This window comes from Ursus arctos, unplaced genomic scaffold (assembly GCF_023065955.2).
Source record: "Ursus arctos isolate Adak ecotype North America unplaced genomic scaffold, UrsArc2.0 scaffold_32, whole genome shotgun sequence".
Taxonomy (NCBI): domain Eukaryota; kingdom Metazoa; phylum Chordata; class Mammalia; order Carnivora; family Ursidae; genus Ursus; species Ursus arctos.
The window spans coordinates 16,566,250-16,587,420 of NW_026623008.1; the positions used below are offsets into that span (position 1 = coordinate 16,566,250).

At 47.9% G+C, this 21,171-nt stretch overlaps 2 protein-coding genes across 11 annotated transcripts in view; one reads left to right on the plus strand and one right to left on the minus strand.

Annotated features, from left to right (window-relative positions):
- The window catches only part of KDM1A (lysine demethylase 1A), a 58,455-nt gene extending 48,495 nt beyond the window's left edge, over window positions 1–9,960 (plus strand). For all 3 annotated transcript variants that reach the window (XM_044390528.3, XM_026517093.4, XM_026517094.4), the window contains 7 exons: window positions 599–710; window positions 3,814–3,946; window positions 5,661–5,848; window positions 6,253–6,367; window positions 7,663–7,790; window positions 8,437–8,583; window positions 9,456–9,960. In XM_044390528.3, coding sequence (XP_044246463.2) covers window positions 599–710; window positions 3,814–3,946; window positions 5,661–5,848; window positions 6,253–6,367; window positions 7,663–7,790; window positions 8,437–8,583; window positions 9,456–9,641 — 1,009 coding nt within the window. In that variant the 3' untranslated portion in view covers window positions 9,642–9,960. The remainder of the gene's footprint in view (window positions 1–598; window positions 711–3,813; window positions 3,947–5,660; window positions 5,849–6,252; window positions 6,368–7,662; window positions 7,791–8,436; window positions 8,584–9,455) is intronic.
- LUZP1 (leucine zipper protein 1) overlaps window positions 1–21,171 on the minus strand; it is a 117,092-nt gene that overhangs the window by 23,670 nt on the left and 72,251 nt on the right. For 4 of the 8 annotated variants that reach the window (XM_026517091.3, XM_026517090.3, XM_048221697.2 and 1 more), the window contains 2 exons: window positions 16,885–20,071; window positions 11,321–15,305 (listed from right to left, as the gene is read on the minus strand). In XM_026517091.3, coding sequence (XP_026372876.1) covers window positions 15,150–15,305; window positions 16,885–19,953 — 3,225 coding nt within the window. In that variant the 5' untranslated portion in view covers window positions 19,954–20,071 and the 3' untranslated portion in view covers window positions 11,321–15,149. Of the gene's footprint in view, window positions 1–2,360; window positions 6,631–11,320; window positions 15,306–16,884; window positions 20,072–21,171 lie in introns of those variants that run through there. The other 4 variants (XR_008956713.1, XR_008956712.1, XR_008956711.1 and 1 more) reach the window with 3 other exon arrangements.

The window sequence follows — 21,171 nt, forward strand, 5'->3', positions numbered from 1 at the left end:
GTATACTTTTGACAGTGAATACTTATATGCTGATACTGTGCTCCATGATGCATCTGGCCTCCAATGTATCTGCTCTGTTCTGGAGCTGGGGATGCTACCCATTCTTGCTTTAAAAAAAAAATCACGCTCTATTTATAAAACAAGCTTTTATAATGCCAGGTACTGATAGGAAGAAGTCGTTTTTGTTTTGTTTTGTTTTAAGATTTTATTTATTTGACAGAACGATTACAAGCAGGGGAGAGGGAGAGGGGGAAGCAGACTCTCCACTGAGTAGGGAGCCCGATGTGTCCTGGGATCAGGACCTGAGCCAAAGGCAAACGCTTAACCAGCTGAGCCACCCAGGCACCCCATCTCCCCCCACCCCCCAGACAAATGAAGCCTGATAGTAATTTCCTTTATATAATGAGCTTTGCACTTCTCTAGGCACCAGTAATAAAGGAGTTACTCAGACAGATAAGGGCCTACTTTTTGACTTGTAATTTCTTTATATAAGGCACAGTACCAGGCTTAGGTTCCTGAGTTACTAAGATTGTCCACATCAGCCCACTGAGAGTAGTAGTGCTTTAATAACCTGTGCTGCTCTGTTTTCATGTTACAGTGACGTGTATCTCTCATCAAGAGACCGACAAATACTTGATTGGCATTTTGCAAATCTTGAATTTGCTAATGCCACACCTCTGTCTACACTCTCCCTTAAACATTGGGATCAGGTAAAATTCCTTTATCGTTTATTTTGTGCACATATCTTTGAGAGGGTTCTTAGGAGAAACCTGATTTGTATGTGTCTGCTAAACAGCTTTATTAAGAGATAGAATTTACGTTTCAGTACAGTTTACCTATTTTAAGCAAACAGTTTGAAGTTTTGCCAAACGTACATAGTCATGAATCACCCACCATCAAGATACAGAACATTTCCATCCTGGGAAGTTCTTCCTTGCCTCTTCACAGTCAGTCCCCAGTCCTCCCAGTCCTGGCCCAAGACCACCCCTGATTTCTTTTCTGTCACTGTTGTTTTGCTTTTTCTAGAATTACATATAAATTGAACCATATGGAATATAATCATACAGAATGTAGCCTTTTATGTGTGATTTCTTTCACTTAGCAAAGTTATCGAGATTCATTGGTGGTATATCAGTGGTTTGTTCCTTTTCAGTGTTCGGTGTATCCGTTGTATGGTTGTGCCATAGACTGTTTATCCATACACTGGTACATTACTGGACATTTGGATGGTTTCCTGTTTTTTTGACTATAAATGATGGGAGTTGCTATGAACATTCACGTCTTTCTTTTGGGTATATATCTAGGAGTGAAATTGCTGGGTCTTACGTAGATTTTTAACTTTGTAAGAAACTCCAAACTATTCCAAATTGCATTCCCACCAGCAGTGTATGAAAGTTCTAGTTCTTCCACATCCTCACCAACACTTGGTACTGCCAGTTTTTAAAAATTGAGCCATTCTACTGGGTGTATAGTACATTTCATTGTGGTAATTTGCATTTCCCGAGGGATGGGTGATGTGAAGAACCATGGGTGATGTGAAGCACCTTTTCATGTACTTATTGGCCATTTGTATGTCATTTCATCGGTGGAAAGTCTGTTCAGATCTTTTGCCCATTGTTTAAAAATCTGGTTGACCTCTTATTAAATTGTGTAAGAGTTCATTATGTTCTTTAGATTCTGGATACAATTCCTTTGTCACATTTTTGTTTTGTAAGTATTTTCTTGCAGTCCACAGCTTCCTTTTTCATTTTCTAAATGGCATCTTTCAAAGAGCAAAACTTTTTAATTTTATGAAGTTCCCTATTTCTTCAACTCTCTTTTATAAGCTTTGTGCTTTTTGTATCCTGAAAAATCTTTGTCTAAACTTAGATCACTAAATCTTCTCTTGTTTTCTTCCTGAAGTTTTATGGACTTAGCTCTAATGTTAGGTCTATGATTCATTTTGAGTTAATTTCTGTGTACAATGAGAGATGAGGGTAGGGTTCATATTTTTCCGTATGGTTATCTAATTAATTATTCTAGTACCATCCTTTTTCTTCATTTGTCTTGGCACCTTTTTTGAAAATCAGTTGACCATGTGTGAGACTATTTATGGTTATTCCTTCCTAGTCATTCATTTGTCCACATGCCACTGTCATATGGTCTTGATTACTGCTGCTTTATGGTACGTCTTGAAATTAGGTAGTGTAAGTTCTTCAACTTTTTTTAGATCATTTTGGCTACTTTAGGTCTTCTGTATTTCCATAAAAATTTTAGAATCAGCTTATCAATTTCTATTAAAAAAATACCTGCTGGGACTTTGATTGGTATTGGGATTTGAACATGGTATATCTCTCCATTTATTTAGGTTTTCTTTAATATTTTTCAGCCATATTTTACAGTTCTGAATGTACAGGTGTTACATGTCTTTTGTCAAATTATTAAGTATTTAAGTGTGAGTTACTCTTGACTGGTGAGAAATCACAGGACTTCTTAGATATTGAATGGATCAGTCTCTAAATCTGAGACTTTGGCCAGACCTAAGACTACAGAAGTAAATATTACATTTTTACTTACATTATTTTCATTTCCATTGTACATTTTCCTTGTAAAATTAGTTTGGGTTTTTGTGTGTGGTTTTTTGGGTTTTTTTTTTAGATTTTATTTATTTGTCAGAGAGAGAGCACAAGCAGGGGTAGCAGCAGAGGGAGAAGCAGGGTTCCCTCTGAGCAAGGAGCCCGATGCGGGACGCAATCCCAGGATTCTGGGATCATGACCTGAGCTGAAGACAGACACTTAACTGACTGAGCCACCCAGGGGACCCAAATTAGTTGAATTCTTAATCTTTAGATTATACTTTGATGTTCTTTAGTGTTTGACTTAGAGTGAGGATTGGACCTGTTAGTGGTAAAAGTCTTACAGAATTCCCAGTTGTTTTTGTTTTTTTTTCCATGTATTACTAAATTAGACCCTTCCTCATCACTGATATATCATTTGAAGTTTCAATATGTATCCATTCGTAATCTTATTAAATCCTGAGTAGTGTGGTCGATTTGAACTGATCAGTATGGGGAGCAGATGAATCAGTCACTAAGTAGTGAGAGTTCTGCCAACCCAATATTTTTACCTAATTCAAAAGAATTGTGCTGTGTTTTCTCCCAGAAATTTCATGAAATTAGAAAATACTGACTAGCCTTCAAAAATTTCTCTATAAAGAAAAATTTTCAGTAAATTCAAAGAAATAAGATCATTTTGGGAATCCTTCCGGGCCAGATGCTGACTTCTTTACTATATGGATCCTCTTGGGCCAGTCTTTATAATCCCAGATTGTTTTTATCTAATTTGACCAACTTTAGTTTTGGAAGTCTTCCTCATCTTTCAAGCCTATAAGTTTAAGAAATAACTAATTTTGCTCTTAGGTAGAAGAAAATGTAATTAGGGTGGTGAATCAGATATTCCACCAAATCTGTAATGCATTCAAAAGCCAAACAAACATCTGAATTTATTGAATCTTCTTTCTTTGAGAGATCCCACCCCCCCACCCCTGGACGGAGGGGTTGGGTATGGGATTGTTAGGAGAAAACTCAATCTGGGGAAGAAGAAACTGCCCTAATCTCACTGCCCAGAGATGGCCATTAGGGACATTTAAGCGTTTTTTCTTTTTCCTCTAGTTTCCTGGGATAGCCGTGATGAACACTGAGTGGTGGCTCTGTAATTTCTGCCTTAGAATGTTGACTTTTCTACAAACGGTGGTTTTTCGATGTTTATCTTACGGAACTCAGGATGTATGGCATAAATTAAGAACCTATGGATGGCCTTTTCTCTCCTCTTTAGGATGACGACTTCGAGTTCACTGGCAGCCACCTGACGGTGAGGAACGGCTACTCGTGTGTGCCCGTGGCGTTAGCAGAAGGCCTGGACATTAAACTGAACACGGCGGTGCGGCAGGTTCGCTACACAGCCTCAGGTGCGGCCCCGCTTCCCTGGGGGATGAGCCTCTCGCTCTGAAACACGGCACCCGTCTTTGCTTGAGTTCGACCTACCGAAAACGTGTTCGGTACACTTCCTGGTAAAATGTCGTAGCATGTAAACTACGACTGCTAATTTTAAAAATCGGCATTGACAGAAGGATTGAGCCTGTAGAGCCATTGGGCGCTCCAACCCATCGTCGTGTAAACCAAAAACGACGCAAGTTTCCAATCTGTATGTGAATTCCTTTGGTATTGTAACAACTGTCAGTGAGTTTGGATCTAATTTTTGCTGCATGTATTTTTTTTAAAGATTCATTTATTTATTTGAGAGAGAGAAAGCAAGAGAGCGTGAGCACAAGTGGGGGGCAGGGGGAGGGAGAGGGAGAAGCAGACTCCCTGCTGAGCAAGGAGCCCCATGTGGGGCTCGACCCCAGGACCCTGGGATCGCGACCTGAGCTGAAGGCAGACGCTTCACCAACTGAAGCACCCAGGCGTCCCACTGAGTATATTGTCTTCAAGACCAGGATTTTGGCCTCTGGGTACAGTGGGACCCACTCCTTGTATTTTACCAACTGCGTCTTGCTCTTTGGATCCATTCTAGCCTTTCCTGTTCAGGTGGGCTAACTGCTCGGGCTGGTTTCTGATACTGGGAGCAGATGGAGTTGTCCTGATTCCCACAGGCAGAAGGCTCAGTGCTTACTGCGGCTGGTTTCAGAGCACATTTAATGTGGAGTACAGAGAACCCGCTGGCCACCCACTTTTGGGAATTAATAGTCTGGAACTCTCGATGATAGCTAATCACCCCTAGTCACCCCTCTCCCCTCCCCCCAGGACCCTCACGACAAGTGGAGATATGGCCATCAACCTTGCTTACTCTTCATGACCGCTCTTCTAGAATTGCAGAGATTACCGCAGATGTTCTTTTTTTTTTTTTACAACCCCTGAAACCGTTTTCCATTTGATTTCCCCTTCATAGGCAGCTTCTAGCTGATGTTGAGACCTGTAGCCTTTAGATAGCCATTTGCAGGCAGGTGAAGAACAGTGAGAAAGTGAACATGAACTGAGCTCTCATACCAATTTTGAGCTGTTTATATATTTTCTGAAATTCTATAAATAGGTACTTGTTAAAGAGAAAGTACCAGTGAGGAAGGTAACAGTAAACTCTTCTCAGTGCCTTTTCTGCGGTCCACTTGGAGCGTTATTGAGACTCTGGCCAGCTAGGCATCACAGTGCGTTCTCTCGACTAGCACGGCCTCCCCTTGGGCGACATCCGTAGATCCGCACCGCGGTGGTCTGGGGTCGTCCTCTCTTGCTCCTCAGTAAGCACCTAACCACCGTGGACTGCTTTTATTGTTACAGACCTTTAGTCTTCCCTTTGGTCTAAATTTACTTAACCCTTGGTAAATAATAAGGCTCTTAGATTAGCCCAGAAGATCACCAGTGTATCAGGAAGGTACGACAAGTACGGTGGCGAAGAGCCGGGACTCTGAAGTGGACTGTTAGCATTTGAGTCCTGGCAGTTAGTACCCGTGCGGCCTTGTCTGAAGTTACTTTGCCACCTCCTCGGTTTTCTAATATTAGCAAGTGGCTAGAACAGACTTCATAAACCTGTGGTAAGAACGAACTGAGATGGTGGTAGACTCCGCCGTGCGCTGAATGTTCAGTACCGTCCTTATCGCCAGTGACGCCTTTTCCCTCCACCATCTCTAGGATGTGAAGTGATAGCTGTGAATACTCGCTCCACGAGCCAGACCTTCATTTACAAGTGCGATGCAGTGCTCTGCACGCTGCCCTTGGGGGTGCTAAAGCAGCAGCCGCCGGCCGTGCAGTTCGTGCCGCCGCTTCCTGAGTGGAAAACGTCCGCGGTGCAAAGGATGGGATTTGGCAACCTTAACAAGGTAACTTGCCCTGGGCATCTCTGCACATACCCGTCGTGCAAATAGTCTTCGTGTCCTCCAGTCAGATAGGGGCTTGCATTTTTGTAATTTTGCTGTACTCTCAGCTCTGCGAGGTCAGGGTGAGAGCCTGTCAGTTCAGTCATTTCAGTGCCTGTAATTTTATATATATTTAGACTGAGTCTTCTGGGATCACTTTGCAAACCTAAGCCCACAAAAACAGCTCTAAATGTTGCTTAAGTAATACATTTATGATGGGGATTTCTAGGCTTATATTGAGAGTAGATCAGAAGAAACTTTAATAAGGTCTGAGAAGTAGTATTTCCTGTTGAGGCACAGCTGTGCTTAAGCCGTGTTCTCTGAGCCCTGTCATCGGTTCGTGTGCTCCATTTTTTTTTTAACAACAGGTGGTACTGTGTTTTGACCGTGTGTTCTGGGATCCAAGTGTCAATTTGTTCGGGCATGTCGGCAGTACGACTGCCAGCCGGGGTGAGCTCTTCCTCTTCTGGAACCTTTATAAAGGTAACTGCTTCCTGGTTTTAATCTTTTTCATATCCTTGCAGGAACAGAGAATTAGGAATATTCAGGGTTTTCTCAAATATATATGCCTTGATTTTTTCATTAATTCAACCAATTCCAGAAATTCCTGCTAGGTGATGGGGATGGGGGGCGGGGCAGGGAATACCTGCAGTCAAGGAGCTCACATCCTAGTGGGAAATACTTAAGGAGGCAAGCCATCTAGGAACAGGGCCGTAAGTAGAGGGTCAGAGTGAAAGCCCAGGGCACTGCAAAAGAGAACATAAAGAGAAGAATCAACCCAGCCAGGAGACAGAACTAGGGAAGCTCCCCGTAAGGGGAAACTTATATTCCTCGTTCTCAGACTTTTGTGTCTTACTGGCTCCCTGAATCTTTGATCACTTCCTTCAGAATATATGTATCAACTTCCTATCTCCTATTTTAATTTCTTCTGTAATTGAATTGCTCTTTTCTGTGGTGCTTAAAGTGTGTGTGTGTGTGTGTGTGTGTGTGTGTGTGTGTAAAAATCTCATGTCTTCTACTTCACGGCCTCTGCATGTACTGTACGGTCTGGCCCTGGGGAGCTTTTTTCTTCTCTTCCTTCCCAACATGACATACTCTGCCCAGCCTTTCTGGTCTTGACCTAACTGCCACTGTTTCAAAGAGGCCTCCCAGGACACACATACTTCCCCTGCCTCAAATCTAAATTAAGTCCCTGTATTTTTTCCTCTGTATCCTTTGTTTTTTTTCATTGCTTTTATCGGTTCATAATTATAGCTGTGTGATATTTATCTATTGATCCGTGGAGTTATATAGTCTAGTTTATAGCTGTTATGTCCCAGCATCTTGTACTGTGCCTGTTACACAAGTCTGTTGCCTAAATAGTCACCAGCTGGGTGGGTGAAGGTGGTGATGGGCGTGGAGGGGCCTGGAATAGTTAAAAGGATGTAGCTCCTGCCACGGAGTGAACTGTCTTAAGGTGGTCAGGGCTAAGGATTCTGTGGCTAAATACAGGAATACCTGTTGGTTTTCTTAGCAAGGTCTGAAGTTCGTATTCTGCAAAATCGTAAGCGGTTAAGTACATGAGGCACGCTTGACTGACTAGAGTTTGCCACCTGCATTCTAAGGGATAGATTTTGAGTTGCAATTTCAGAAACCTAACTTGTCTCTAGCACGAGTGTTGCGTGTCTATCTGTTGGTCATCAGATTTCAGAGTGCCCAGAATAATGTGGGGCCTGATAAAGAAGTTTTTGAGAAGAGTCTGTAGGAAAACCCTGGAATTGTCCTTTCTGTTTCTCTAGCTCCAATACTATTGGCACTAGTGGCAGGAGAAGCTGCCGGCATCATGGAAAACATAAGCGATGATGTGATTGTCGGCCGATGCCTGGCCATCCTCAAAGGGATTTTTGGTAGCAGTGCGGTGCCCCAGGTAAGTGGGTCAGGGCAAGTGGGGATCAAGGCTCACACTAGAGCAGGGTTTGACACAGTCTCTTTACATTGGGCAGCACAGTTTCCGGACAGTTTCAGCCAGAATTGAGAGGTGTGCTGGGTTTCCATGAATGCCATTGTTTGGAGTCTGTGTGTAAGTGTGGGATTTAGGAAAGCCCCCCAGTACGTGGGCTGGGGGATTGAGAAGGCTTTTTGCTGCATGTCCCTGCTGGTCTCATCCGTTGTATCTGCATGTGGAGTCCTACCATTCCTGCCTTTTAGACAAAGTGGTCAGACTCGCTCATGGAAGAATCGCTCAGTACTTTTTCTATTCTTTAGGCCCACTGCAACACCTTAGATCCTTATGATTCCTTTGAAAGAAGGCATATTAATGCTTCATGTGAATTAGAGACTAAAGGTCAAGTCCCGGGTAGGTCTATAGATTTCATAGGGCAATGTGGAAGCTTAGCTGGAAGCCATTTGTGTTGTGTGTTTTAAAGCAGAGGCATTCATCACTTGGCTCACTCTTATCTCCTGCCTCTTTACGGCTCTGTTTTATCCGCACCCACCACACCTTTTCCACCTTTTAGAGAGGACCGGTTTGTCCTCTGCCTTGTAGTAACTTCAGCTCATGCTTTTTCCTTTAGCCCAAGGAGACTGTGGTATCTCGCTGGCGTGCTGATCCCTGGGCCCGGGGCTCCTATTCATATGTAGCTGCAGGATCATCTGGAAATGACTATGATTTAATGGCTCAGCCAATCACTCCTGGCCCCTCAATTCCAGGTGCTCCACAGGTGAGAAACTGGCAAACTACCTGGGCCTATTTGGGAAAAGGCCAGTATCCCAGGATTTCAGGGTCAACACCATGCCACAGTTTTGTGGGTTTTTTGCCCTGGGGGGGGAGGGGGTGGTGATGGTTAGATTTTGGTTGTTCTGTCCTTGCACCCTTTCATATAACCAAGAGCAGAGTAAAAGGAAGGAACAGTATTATTTGTGCGTGATCTCTCACGTTCTGGCTCTGTAAACCTAGGCAATCCATATTCAGAATGGAAGAAACCATATAAGCCAATTACTTTTTCCTTATTCAAACTTTCTCCCCTAAAAAATGAAAAACATCTTTAGTTGCACCCTGTTTTGTAACGGCACGTAGGACTGTTGCAGGGTGTCCGTCACTAGGGGTCTCCAGGACATGCCCCTGAGGGCCCCTTATCTAGATGCCAGACTCTGCTCCCGAGTAGCAGGGGCTCCTCAGGACCCCGCGAGCCTGCTCTGGAGCTGAGCAGCAGAGGCGTCCCTGAGAAAGAACAAATGCTGGATTCTCTGAGGTACGGAGTGGTCAGGAACCCCTTGCCCCAGTAGGGACTGTAGGAGGCAGAGGAAGTGCTAGAACTGGGTATCCCCCGGCATCCAGTGATAAACAAGAACAGATGCAGTTATGCATCACCCTAGGACTAAGGCTGGCTTGGCTGAGTTGTATTGTTGCATTTCTACTCTGGTCATTTCTAGGAGAATGCCCGCTGATGAGGGAGATCCTTTCTGGTAGAATGATGGTCTGTGATTCACAGCCTTCAAAGGCCAATAGGAATTTGGCAGTTCAAACACAACAAAAATAAAAGTTACTCTTTGCAACTTGCTGATTTTTCTCTCAATTTTTTTCCCGAAATAGCCAATTCCACGACTCTTCTTTGCTGGAGAACATACAATCCGTAACTACCCAGCCACCGTCCATGGCGCTCTGCTGAGTGGGCTGCGAGAAGCAGGAAGGATTGCAGACCAGTTCCTGGGGGCCATGTACACCCTGCCTCGCCAGGCCACACCAGGCGTCCCTGCACAGCAGTCCCCAAGCATGTGAGACTGATGGGTTCTGAGGGAAGCAGACGACATGCGAGTCTTTTGCTGTGTAAGCAAAGCTCTCGTAGCAATACTGGATCCCACTGAGAAACTCACTCTGGCATCTGGGCTCCAATCAGCTACTGGAACTCATGATGCCAGGTGGCCAAGGAGGTGGCCTCCTTTGAGTGACTTAGAGCTAGAGAGGCAGTTGTCCGTTAGTGTGGAAGTCGGTATTCTTCCTAAAGACTGAGGTAAGCAAGCATCGTGAGAGGACATCTTAGTCTCTTGGTGTGTGGTGGTTTTTTTATATTTAAAAAATAAAGCTTCATATAAAATTCTTTTGTTGTTTCCCCTTTAGATTTATATAACGGGTACTGTGCCTTTGGAAATGCCCATTTTATCCATGTTTAATAAGGTATAAGGATATTTCTAGAAAGGCAGAAACTGGTTGGTCAGGTCTGAAGATGGGGTTGAGGGGAGCCCCACAGAAGCAGTGGGCTTCCTGATCGGTGGAACTAGAGAGCTCCCCATCGGGACTGTGGGGTGACTGTACGCCAAGAGTGTGAAGCTACAGGTCAAGCATATGGTTATTAGAGGAGACTTTGAATTTTTAAGGTAAAACAAGGCACAGAGTTTGGGTGGGTCTCTGGCAGACCACTCAGGCTTTACTCCCCAGGTTCCCTCCATGGGTATGTGCTAACTTTCCACTTTTGGCCAACGTACTGGTATAAAAGTTTTAGGAAGTGTTCCGTAAGAAGATCAAGGGTTTGGGTGACTTAGCTGTTCTGTTAGTTTCCTGTTGCTGCTGCTAACATTATCACAGTAGGCTCTGAGGGACCATTCCTTTCCCCTGCCTTTTAAGCTTCTAGTGGCTGTATTTCTTGGCTTGTGGCCCCTTCCTCCATCTTCAGAGCACATTACTCCAATCTCTGCTTTTCTTGTTCTGTAGTCCTATCTATCTCCCTCGTACAAGGATACTTGTGATTTCATTTAAGGCCCACCCAGATCATCTCCCCATTTCAAAATCCTTACTCAAAGTCCCTTTTGCCATATAAGGTAAAAACATTTTTACAAGAAGGGAACAGTAACTGTTCTTCTCAAGGGCTCCTAATAGTGTTACTATAATCTGTTTGCTTTTACTCGTGTTAGTCAATTCAAGATTTCCGGGACGTTAACGTTGGTGGGCTAATGATGATAAGATGATAAAGATGGAGAGGACTTTTCCCTAGTCTTCGAGTAACAGCAGTGGGGGAGATCCGCACACCAGGATCAGGGCGAGTGGTGTAAAGGTTAGAACAGCATGCAGTGGCAAGTACTGCTATGACCTGTATCTGAACCCCAGCTCTGCCCTTCATACTGTTACCTCAGGTGGGTGACCCAGCGTTAGGTGCTTTATAACATTGTTTAAATAAATGGCATAGGTACCTTCAGACAGCTCACTCTTTTGTGTGTGACAACAGACAAGCCTAAAACTAAGAATCCTAGCAGCTGTTTCACTGCTACATTTAAGTCAAGTCCCGTTATGTGGGTGCCAGCGTGTCCTTTTCCAAGCCCCAGCATGTTTCCAGTCCTTTCAGCATCACTAGCTGGTTACTTTAAATAAAATGCAGTGAGATACATTAGCTGTGCCAGTGCACAGACGACAGCTGGACTCCGATGACAACCAAAATGGCATGAGTGACTCACGCAAAGAGCACGTGGAAACTAGGGAGCTTTATTGGTTACATATTGTGCTGCAGAGCCGACAGACAGCAATGGAGCCGGAGGATACGTGCAGACAGGCAGCGTCCACTATACACATGCACCCAAGGAGCCTGAGGCACCGCTCACGGCTTCACCCTGGTTTCCAGCAGCAGGGTCCGGCCTCCTTGGTCCCATGCCCGGAGCGGGAATGTAGAAGCTGCTGCACCTGTGGACTCCAAGGGGCGGGGGGACCAGAGCGCCCACCTGAACGAGCAGATGTGGACTGACAGAGACCGAGGCCCCAGCAAAGGGGCCTCTGATGCATTAACAGTTTTTTGAGGGCTACTTCCCCAGCCCTCCCAATCTTTAAAATACAAAAAAATAGACTTTATTCTCTTAAAAATACATTCCATTCAGTACATGTTCTGAGCTGTGAAGCAGCAGGAAAATAGGGCCCCTTTCCTATGATCTTGGTTGTGAGGCTTTGAGGAGAACCCTGGGCCCCACCTGGGGTAGTCAAAAGATAATCCCTAAAAGCAGCTCTTCCAAAGCAGTCTTGTCAGAGTAACAACGGACCCCACATCAACAGAGGTGGCTCGGGACCCAGAGCCTGGGTCCCTGCTCCCTTACTGGGAAGGGGTGGCACCTGGCACTAACCCACGATATGTAAAACTGCCCCAGGATGACAGGTCCAAGATCAACAGAGACCCTGCCCACACCCAGTGAGGGGGGAGGATTTATGTGCAGACTTGCCTGTGGTGGAGGCTGGAGTCCTGGGCCCCACTGCAGATCCCTTCAGCCCGCGCTGTTTCGTTGCCAAGCAAAAACAGCCATGGCTTCTTTGCCGGCCACCCCTGCAGCCTTCTCTGGCGGTTTTAGTACCAGAGTGGTGAGAGACCGGCCTCTGGCCTTCAGCCACCTTGAATACTTTTCTCCAACCACGCAGCTCTGGAGCGCCAGGCTCCCCAGGCTTGTGGGGAACCCTCCCACAGCTATCCACCTGCCAGTAAAATCTGGGGTTCGAGCCACGCTGCGGCAGAAGCTTGTCCTAAAAGCGGGTCTGATGGCTGGGACAGTGGGCATATTTGGTCGATTGGACAGCTATTTAATTACCAGGTCTCCCCTTTTTGTGGAAGTTTCCTCCAGGACCCCTGACGGTGAGGTCCAGAGGGTCACACAGAGGCTGCTTTTCAGAAAGGTGCCTTTGAACTTTGGAATCTGAGAGCCAGCCTTGCCAGCCATTTGAAACCCAGAGGAACTGAGCCTCCAGCCTGCACTTACTATTACAAATGGTATCTTCTGCAATGCTGAAGACATTTAAAAATAAAATCTATTTTACAATGGTTCTAGAAAGTATGCAGATTAAGGAAACACAATATTTATCCTGAAATAACTGTTACAATCAAATCCTATTGCACTCAGATTTTAAGATAGCAGCCCCCAGCAAGAGGGCACCACAGCTGTCCCTCTTCCACAGAGCATTCTGGGGAGTGGCAGGTGTTGGTGCTGCTGCAATGTGGAAAGATCCAGACTTTGGCACCAGGAGCTACAGCACCAGAATCCAGGGCTCCAACGCCCAAAGACGAGATTTATTGGCGAAATCTTTGTAGGCATGGCTTGGCACCCTTTTGTTTCCACCAGCAGAGAAGAGCCGCAGACTTAGCTTCCTATAACCTCAATTGACCACCACAGAGGTCCGTTTCCTTTGGACTCTCAGTGTTGCCAACCAGCGAAGAAGAATGGCAGGGAGGCTACAGGTGAGAGCTTGCAGCCTTGGGCAAGCGAGTTCCTGGCCAGTGACGGAGAGAAGCAGCAGGAAGAGAGTTTGAAAACAGCATCTTAAACTGAGCGCCTGCAGCAGCGTTGTACAGGAAAGAGAAGCTACATGGCAAAGCCCTTAGCCTGGCAACGTTCCAGAAAATGGAAGGAGGCACAAAACTTTTCCGTCCCCGAAAGGAAGCTAGGTGTGCCCCAAGCCACCTCCAGGGTCGCCAAGTCTGAGGGCAGACGCGGGCGTGATGAGTGCTGCTTGCCACACTAAGTTGCAGGCAGGGAAGACAGCTCGCAAAGCACAGCAACACGAGATGGCCAACTGGTGTCCCAAAAGCCAGGGGACACTGTGCCAAGTGGGCAAGGCTGGTGCCAAAAGGGCTACAGAAGCCATCTGCTCTAATCCCTCATCTCACAGACTAGAAAAACAAGGCCAACCGAGCTTTGCGTACTTCTCACGGTGTTAAAACGTGGAAAGAATAAGGCCCAGAAAAACAAGGGGGGGGGTGGGAATGGACGGGGACGGACACCTTCCCCGAACCCATCTGGATGCTACCTTCCAAAAGAATCAGCTCCCACAGGACAGTGTAAACAATCATCTCAGAATGCCAGATTTAGGACCCTTAGAGACCATTTCAAAGAATTCATTTTATAGATAAGGAAACGGAGGCCCCAAGAGGACAGTGACTTGCCCAAAGTCACACAGCAAGAAAGTACAAAGCCATGAAGAAAATTCAGCTTTCCTGACTCCTAGTTATGCTCTCTATGAAGGAACAGTGTCTGCGCCATTAAAAGTAGCCTTTGAAAGGCATCCCTTCTTTGAACTGAGTGTTATACAAAAAGCAGTGCCAAGAATATCTGGTTCTTTGTAACCGCCCCCCCACCCCACCCCTGGGGACTGGTAGAAGGAAACTAGTCCGTTTTTTTAGCTGGCTCCCTGAAACGTTTGTTGCATTTTGCATTGTATACACCTGGGGCCCTCGGTAGGCATTTATTACCTTTCCTCCAGTGAAGTCATCGTAATGCTAGTCCGCAGAAAGCAGGGCCCAACTGTAGGAATGCTTCAGCTTGTAAAGTGCGACACCTCCTCCGTGGGGGGCGAAGGAAGAGGAACAAAGTCCATGCCTTCCGTGGAAATATTGCTTTGTGGAGTGACTGGGGAAACGCTTCTTCCTGCCCACTTTCCCCCTTACTGGGCACTTCTAGAAGGCAGAGTACGCTGGGTCAGGCCCAGTTTAGTCCGGGAGGATTCCGAAGGTTGGAAACGACAGAGTTGGCCTGAAGTCTCCAGCCGAGGGAGAGGAGCGGGCAGTGCCAGCAGCATTACTGGTATCAGGAAAGGAGATGCGTGAGGCTTGTGCGCTTCCAGGTGCCTTTGGAAGGTGAGCAGAGAGCCGGGGGAAGGGAGGGATGACATCATTCCAGTAGGTGGGTACCCGTGTGCTCTGCCCCCAGGAAACCATCATCAGCCAGGGGGCCATGTCCGAGAAGCTTCTGCCTGCAGCTTGGTCCCATAGTCCCTTAGAGGCAGCACGGACCTCTTCTGCTGTACAAGTCTGAGGAAGGCCAAAGGGGAAAGGAGCGGACCCCCCCACCCCTCCCGTGGAGCTGATGGCTGCTGAGTCTCCGCGGGTACTTAGGCCCCTGGAGCAAACAAGGAGTGAAGTGGATGCGGTGAGGAGACTGAGAAACTAGCCACGCTGAAGGGGTGCCCTCGGACCCACAGGAGCACAGAAGGGCTTTCGGCTGCTGTTGTGTGGTGAGGATACAAGGGCTTCCTATAGCTTTCCCCATTTGGGGGCCAGAGGGGCCCATCCGACCTGGGGACAGGGACAAGGAAAGAGGACTCATGCATCGGGGAAGGCTGGGCCTGGGTGACTACGTCCAGCTTGTAGTCTGTGATCCCCCCTGGCCAACTGGCAACATGACCCGAGCCACAACCTGGTCTGCCGTCGTCTCCCAGCCAAGGCCTGGCATCTAGCCTGGTTAACTGGACTTGCATCCTTCATAGGGCAGGAAGGCAGGGGAGCGGAGAAGCTGGAGGAGAGGAGACAGCAGACCTCACCCAGCCGGCTCAGTTGTCCTCGGCGCAGGGCCTGGCTGGCCGTAACCGCTCCTCAGCCCGGGCTCGCCCAGGCTCTGACGGCCCCGGCTTCGCAGGAAGCTCACACCGCTCCAGGGAGTTGTGCGGTCGCCTGTGGGCACTGAGTGCACAGTCGTCCCCTTCCTCCTGGGCCAAAAAGGACAGAAGTGAGCTGTGGGGGACAACGGCGAGTGACAAAGACACGCTCACTCCCTACCCCAGGGATGCTTGCCTGCCCGGCAGAGGGAGGTACAGTGTAGACAGATCACAGTGTAACTGCAGAGATTTGCTTTGGTCTGAGGACAGGCCAATTTAAATGTTCCTTGGAAACTAGGAGAGACTACACCCCTAAGTTGCTGGGGCTCGTAGCGTAGGACAGGGCCTGGAATGGGGGCACGGGGCCAGCCCCGTAAGTAAGGGTCCCGGAGTTCTGCATGTGTAGGCTGCATGCTTCTTGGGGTGAGCCATTTCCCTGCTTGGAGAGCAAGGAAGTATACTGAAAAGGAAGCCGGACCAGGCTTTTCCTACTTCCCACTTACAAACTACCAGAAAGCCCGGTCCCTTCCTTTTCAGGTCCTATACCTACCCCTCATCCTGTCTCAGATATCCAAAGCTTCAGGGACCTAAACACACACACACACACACCCCTTCACTCCTCTTCTACCAGAATTCTGCCTTTTCAATGTTCTCATTGGTCCTTCGAGCAAAGGCAGATCAAAGACCACAAGTATGAGTGAGAAAGTCAGGTTGGCAGGGTAGAAAGTGCTGGATTCAGAAACAGGAATCGTAGATTCAAATCTTAGCTCTTCCAGTAATTCACTCGGGTAGCCTTAAGTAAAGCTCTTTGTGTCTCTGACCCTCCATTTCTAGATCTAAAAAATGGGGATAATACCTGCCCACGGGGCTCTTGGAGAGACTGAGATGGTGGGGAAGTGCTTTGTCAGATGTTGAGCACCCTGTGAGGGCTTACAGGACATTTCGAGTCAATGCACCGTCCCCTGCCTTTTAAAAAGAAGGAAACAATGGAGGTCGGAGTCCTGGGCCCCACTGCAGATCCCTTCAACCCGCGCTGAATGTCCTGCATCCTCGTAGGCTCCGTATCCAGAACACACTCCCGGAGGCTTCCCCTTCACTCCACTGACACTCTGACCTTCAAGAGGAGGTGGCTGGGGATTTATCTAGCCTGTAATGAGCCTACTGGACCAGCCCTGCCCTCAGATGGAGGATACGATGACTTAGGTGTCTGGGGCAAAAGAGAGGGTGACACGTGGGCACAAAGCAAGTCAAGGAGGCCCAGGATAAGCCCATGCTCTGCTCATTCCCCACATGCCAGCAGCCGGCCGAGCTCTGCTGCGGAGACCCGTTCCCTGGCTCTCCTCTCTGTGCGCGGCTTCTTGTGCTGCTGGGTGCCGCTCGGTGGGGCTCTGAGGGGACTCCTCTGGCTCCCCTGGCACACCCAGAGAGTGGGGCCAGATCTCTTCTTTTTGTGTGGCCTTCACATACAGAAGAGACTCGCTGGGAAAAGTTTTGGAAACTCATGCTGCTCTCTGCCAAAATACCCTCTTCAGCTACCTCATTCTTCTTCAAGGCCAAACCCAGCCGAGGCTCAGCAGTCCCTGAGCAACCCAGCTCCCAGTACTGCCCAGCCCCCTAATCCTGAGTCACACAGGCCAGAGAAAAGGGAAGTGGAAGGAGGGGAGGGAGAGAGGGAAAGCAGGGGGCTCACCGTGCCTGCCGAGTGGTTCCAGGCTGCAGTGGTGGCAGTGTCTCCCACCCGATTCCGACGAGTGAGCACCTCGGACACGGTGAGGCTACTCTGGGTCCTTCTGGAGGCGAGTTCGGGGCCGTCCCCTGAATTTCCTGCCCTTTGAACGCCCTGCTCACAAAGGTACAACCTGGGCTGGCCGAGGTCGGAGCAGTCTGTGGAGGCCCTCTGGGTGTAGGCGTTGGGAGCTTCCACGTTTCTACCTATTCGAGTTGGGGGGTCTTCTAAAGAGTTCAAGTCTCGCCTACTCTTCCAGGCGTTGCGCACAGTGACGTGTCTGGCATCCGAAGAGCCCACTTCTGAAGGGGCACTATGGCTTTTCCACCTGATTGTCTCCGCTGCGGGTGCATGGCTGTTTCTCTCCACAGGATCCGACGGCTTGATTATAATGCTGCTCCGAGAGACCACGGTTTCTGGCCTGTTCTTCAGGGGCCCATCGCCTGTTCTTTCAGCTTCTGTGAACTGCAGGGCGATGTCATGTTTGTGGATGGAGAGCTCAAAGGGAGAGCTGACGTGGTTGCTGACTGACGTGAGCTCTGCTGGCCCAACCTGGATGTTGCTGGTGGATGTGTGCCTCTCCCGCGGGGCCTCGCCTGGCGTGGATCTCGGGCTGCTGCTGTCCGAGGGGTAGATAGTTATGCTGCTTGTCACCTTGTTTGGCCCTGGTTTGGAGGTGGATTTCTGCTTCTCCGTGGTGGTCTCGGTTCCAGATCCTCCCATGATTTTCTTCACATCCTTATCAATGATGACAGGCTTGATGATGGCTCTAGAGCGCAAGGCCTCCCTGGGGCTGAAGGGCCGTTGGCTCTTCACTCCAGCGCCATTGGCATCTGGGAACTCCGCGGCAGTGGTGGAGGCTCTAACAGCTTTCACAGATTCATTTTCCGTCCCAACATCTTTATCATTCTCAAAGAGGGAGGTTCTAAGCCCTCCTCGGGATTTGGCTTTTTCCCTAGAGTTGGGCTGGTGTTTGGGCTCTGGCTCCGGAGTGATGGTTGTGTTTACCAACTTGGCAGTGACAAGAGAGGTCACGTCCACATCGTCATCTGAGTCTGGCTTCTCTCTGCCACCGGACTTGATGACTTGGCACCTCAGGGCCTCGTGCTGACTACTGTCTTCCATCACAACAGCTACGGGTTGATCAATGCCTTCTTTATTTGGGGCTGAAAAGCCCTGAAGGATGTTCTCTTGGCTTCTGGAGCTATAAGGATACTTTGATAAAAGTGGAGGCTTGGAATTGGGGAAACTGGTATTAGCCTCTGGGCCACTGGCCGCCTTTTTGCCCTTGCAGAGCCCTTCTGAGGAAGATCTTCGAGATGAGGCCAGGGAGCCAATCCCCTTAGGACTGCCACAGTCTGCAGCCTGATTTAACGGACTTCCATTGCCGGGTACCTGCCCCCTCTTGCCAAAGAGGGCCTCAGTGGAGGAGTCCAAAGCCTTGTCAGCTCTACCCAGTATGTCACTGGGAACAGATCCATGGGTGGTATTGTCACTGAATGTGCGTGTTGTCTTCTCCACTCTTCCCTTCAACCCGCTCTCAGCACCTGGCTTGGGGGGACCCTTCCACGCTTTACTGTGCTCCTGAGCGGCGGGCGGGTAGCGGCTAAGCACTGGCGGCTGCTCCCTGGACTTCTTCCCTTCGTTCTGAGAAGAGCCCGGTGCGTATCGGTCTTCAGTTCTCCTTGTCTCCTGAGTCCCACTGTCTGCAGCCGCCCCTACGTTGGAAGCTTTGGCTCCCCTCCTATTGGTGAAACTGGGAGAGGAGACCTGCCTGTTGCCCAGAGAATAGTTTTCATTGTTGAGAGCAAACTCCCTGTTTCGATGCCTCTCCCGCTTATGCTGAGGGGACTGTTCCCGGGGCGCGTGCTTGGACACGGGTGCCTCACTCCCATGCCCTCGCGACTTAGTCCTCTCGTGCCTGCCTTTGCTGGACAGGAAAGCCTCGTCCCCTTCCACCTCCCCATTCTCTAGCTCTTTCTGTTTCCTGATTTGTAGCTTTACCTCCTCCAGCTGGCTGGCTAAGAGTTTGTTCTTATTTTGCTCACTTAGGTAATTATCCTGAAGATCATTATTTTTGGCCCTCATTTTCTTAAGTTCTTCTTCCAAAAATTCAAAATGTTTGATTTGTGTCTTAAGTTTCTCAATCTCTTGGTTAAGGTCTTTAACTTTGTTGTCTTCCTGATTTCGGTTCTTTTCATTTTCTGATTTGTTTCTTGTTTCGTTCTCTACCTGCTTTAGGTAGTCCAGAGTGCCCTTCCTTCTTGATTCTTTGCACGGCAGTGTGGAGGAGATCCCGTCCTCAATCCGTAGGTCACTCCTTTCCAGAAGGTTAGAAGCGTTCCTTGTGTAATCTCGGTTCATTTTTTTGTTCTGCTCCAGTTTCTGAGTGAGCTCTTTTATCAGTTTCTCATTTTCTTTCTCCTTTTCATTCAAGTATTTTCTCTCACTTACAAAGCTCAGAGTTAATGATTTCAGCTTTTCTAACTCTGACACTAAACTCTGCTCAGTTTTATCCAGGCGGTCCTCGGAAGATTCCAGTTCTTTCACTTTGACCCTGAGCATTTCCAGCTCAGAGGAGATCTTCTTTGTCAGGTTTCTCTCCTCATTCAGACTCAGACAGAGTTGGGTACAGTCATTCTTACTCCTGCCGAAGGCCTCCTCCAGCTTCTCCAGTTCGGCCATTCGTTTCTGAAGCCGCTCAATCTCAGATTTCAGCTCCCGGGTGAGGTTTTCTTCCTCTTCGAGCTTCTCCTTCATCAGCTGACACAGGTCCTCTGCTCTCTTAATTTCCTCATCCTTGCCTTCGATTCTCAGCACCCGCTGGCGCAGCCCTTCAATCTCCGCCAGCATGCTGGAGTTGCTGCCTTCTGCCTGAATCACCTTGTCCTGGAGATCCAGGAGCTCGTCCTCTGCTTTCTGGAGGTTTTTTGTGGCTTCCTCCAACTCATCGAGGCGGCGGCTTAGACTCTGTAACTTAAACCGCAGGTGGCGGCTAGAGGCGGTCTCCTTGTAGCTTGTAAATTCAGCCATGTCTACTGCCAGCCGTGTGGGCTCCTACCGGCATGCAGTTCCACTCGAGGGGATGAGAAATGGTTACCTTTCTCTTGGCATCCACAACCTTCTTTGGCAGCTGGAGACCATTATCAGGCTACAGAAGGAAAGCAGAAAGCATGTCAGGCGCAAATCTAACGTCTCTACTTCAGCTCCCAGTTGTTTTAATTCTTGTGCCTAGAACCCAGCAGGTGCTCAGATGTGCTGAATGAATGAATTTTAAAAATCCTGCAGGAAAACACTAGTGTTTCATGACTGATACTGAGGTGATTATCTAGTTTCATCCTAATAAAGAATGCTACCAGTGGCCGCGTGGCAAAAAGACACAGAGGAATGCCTCATTTCTCATCTTCACCGTGAGCCACCTACATAATCTCAGGAGTGTCCTTATGTTTCTGCAAATCATTAAATAAACAGCTTCAGTTTTACTCAGTTGTAAATGGGTATAATGATCCCTACCATATCTCTCCCCATTATTGTTCTGAAATAATGCATAGAAAGCTCTTGGTAACAAAGCAGTAAATAATCATACAATTGTTCAGAACTATGACAGCTTCAGAGAAAGAAAGAGATTAGTGAAAAAGAAAATCACCTCACTGACATTAGGGAGATAACAGGACCTAGGCTCTGTGAAGGGAGAAAGAAAAGGTTATACCCCTAGAGAACTGATCATTTGGGGCATGCCTTCACTTGAGTTCTGAGCTCAAATTGACACTGCTTTGAGTGTTCTGGTATCACCTTGTCCTCACTGAGAATCTAAAGTGGTCTCAGCCTGGTAAAATCCCTGGGAAACCTACCAGAGGTTAACAAAAAAATTCTGGAGAGATACACTTTCTACCCAGGTCACACAAGAGTCCCAAAGATAAAGTCCTGCTGAACCTTGGGTTTACAATTCTAAATTACAAAACACATAAGGAGGGGCACCTGGGTGGCTCAGTCAGTTAAGCATCTACCTTCGGCTCAGGCCATGATCCCAGGGTCCTGGGATCGAGCCCTCCATCAGTCTCCCTGCTCAGTGGGGAGCCTGCTTCTCCCTCTCCCTCTGTCCCCCATTCATGCTCGCTCGCTCTCTCTCTCACAAATAAATAAAATCTTAAAACATACACACAAACACAAGGACCACTATTTTACTATGACTGAACAAAGGCTATACAAAGAAGAACCAAAGTTCGTAAGACTGAGCCCATATTAAGCACA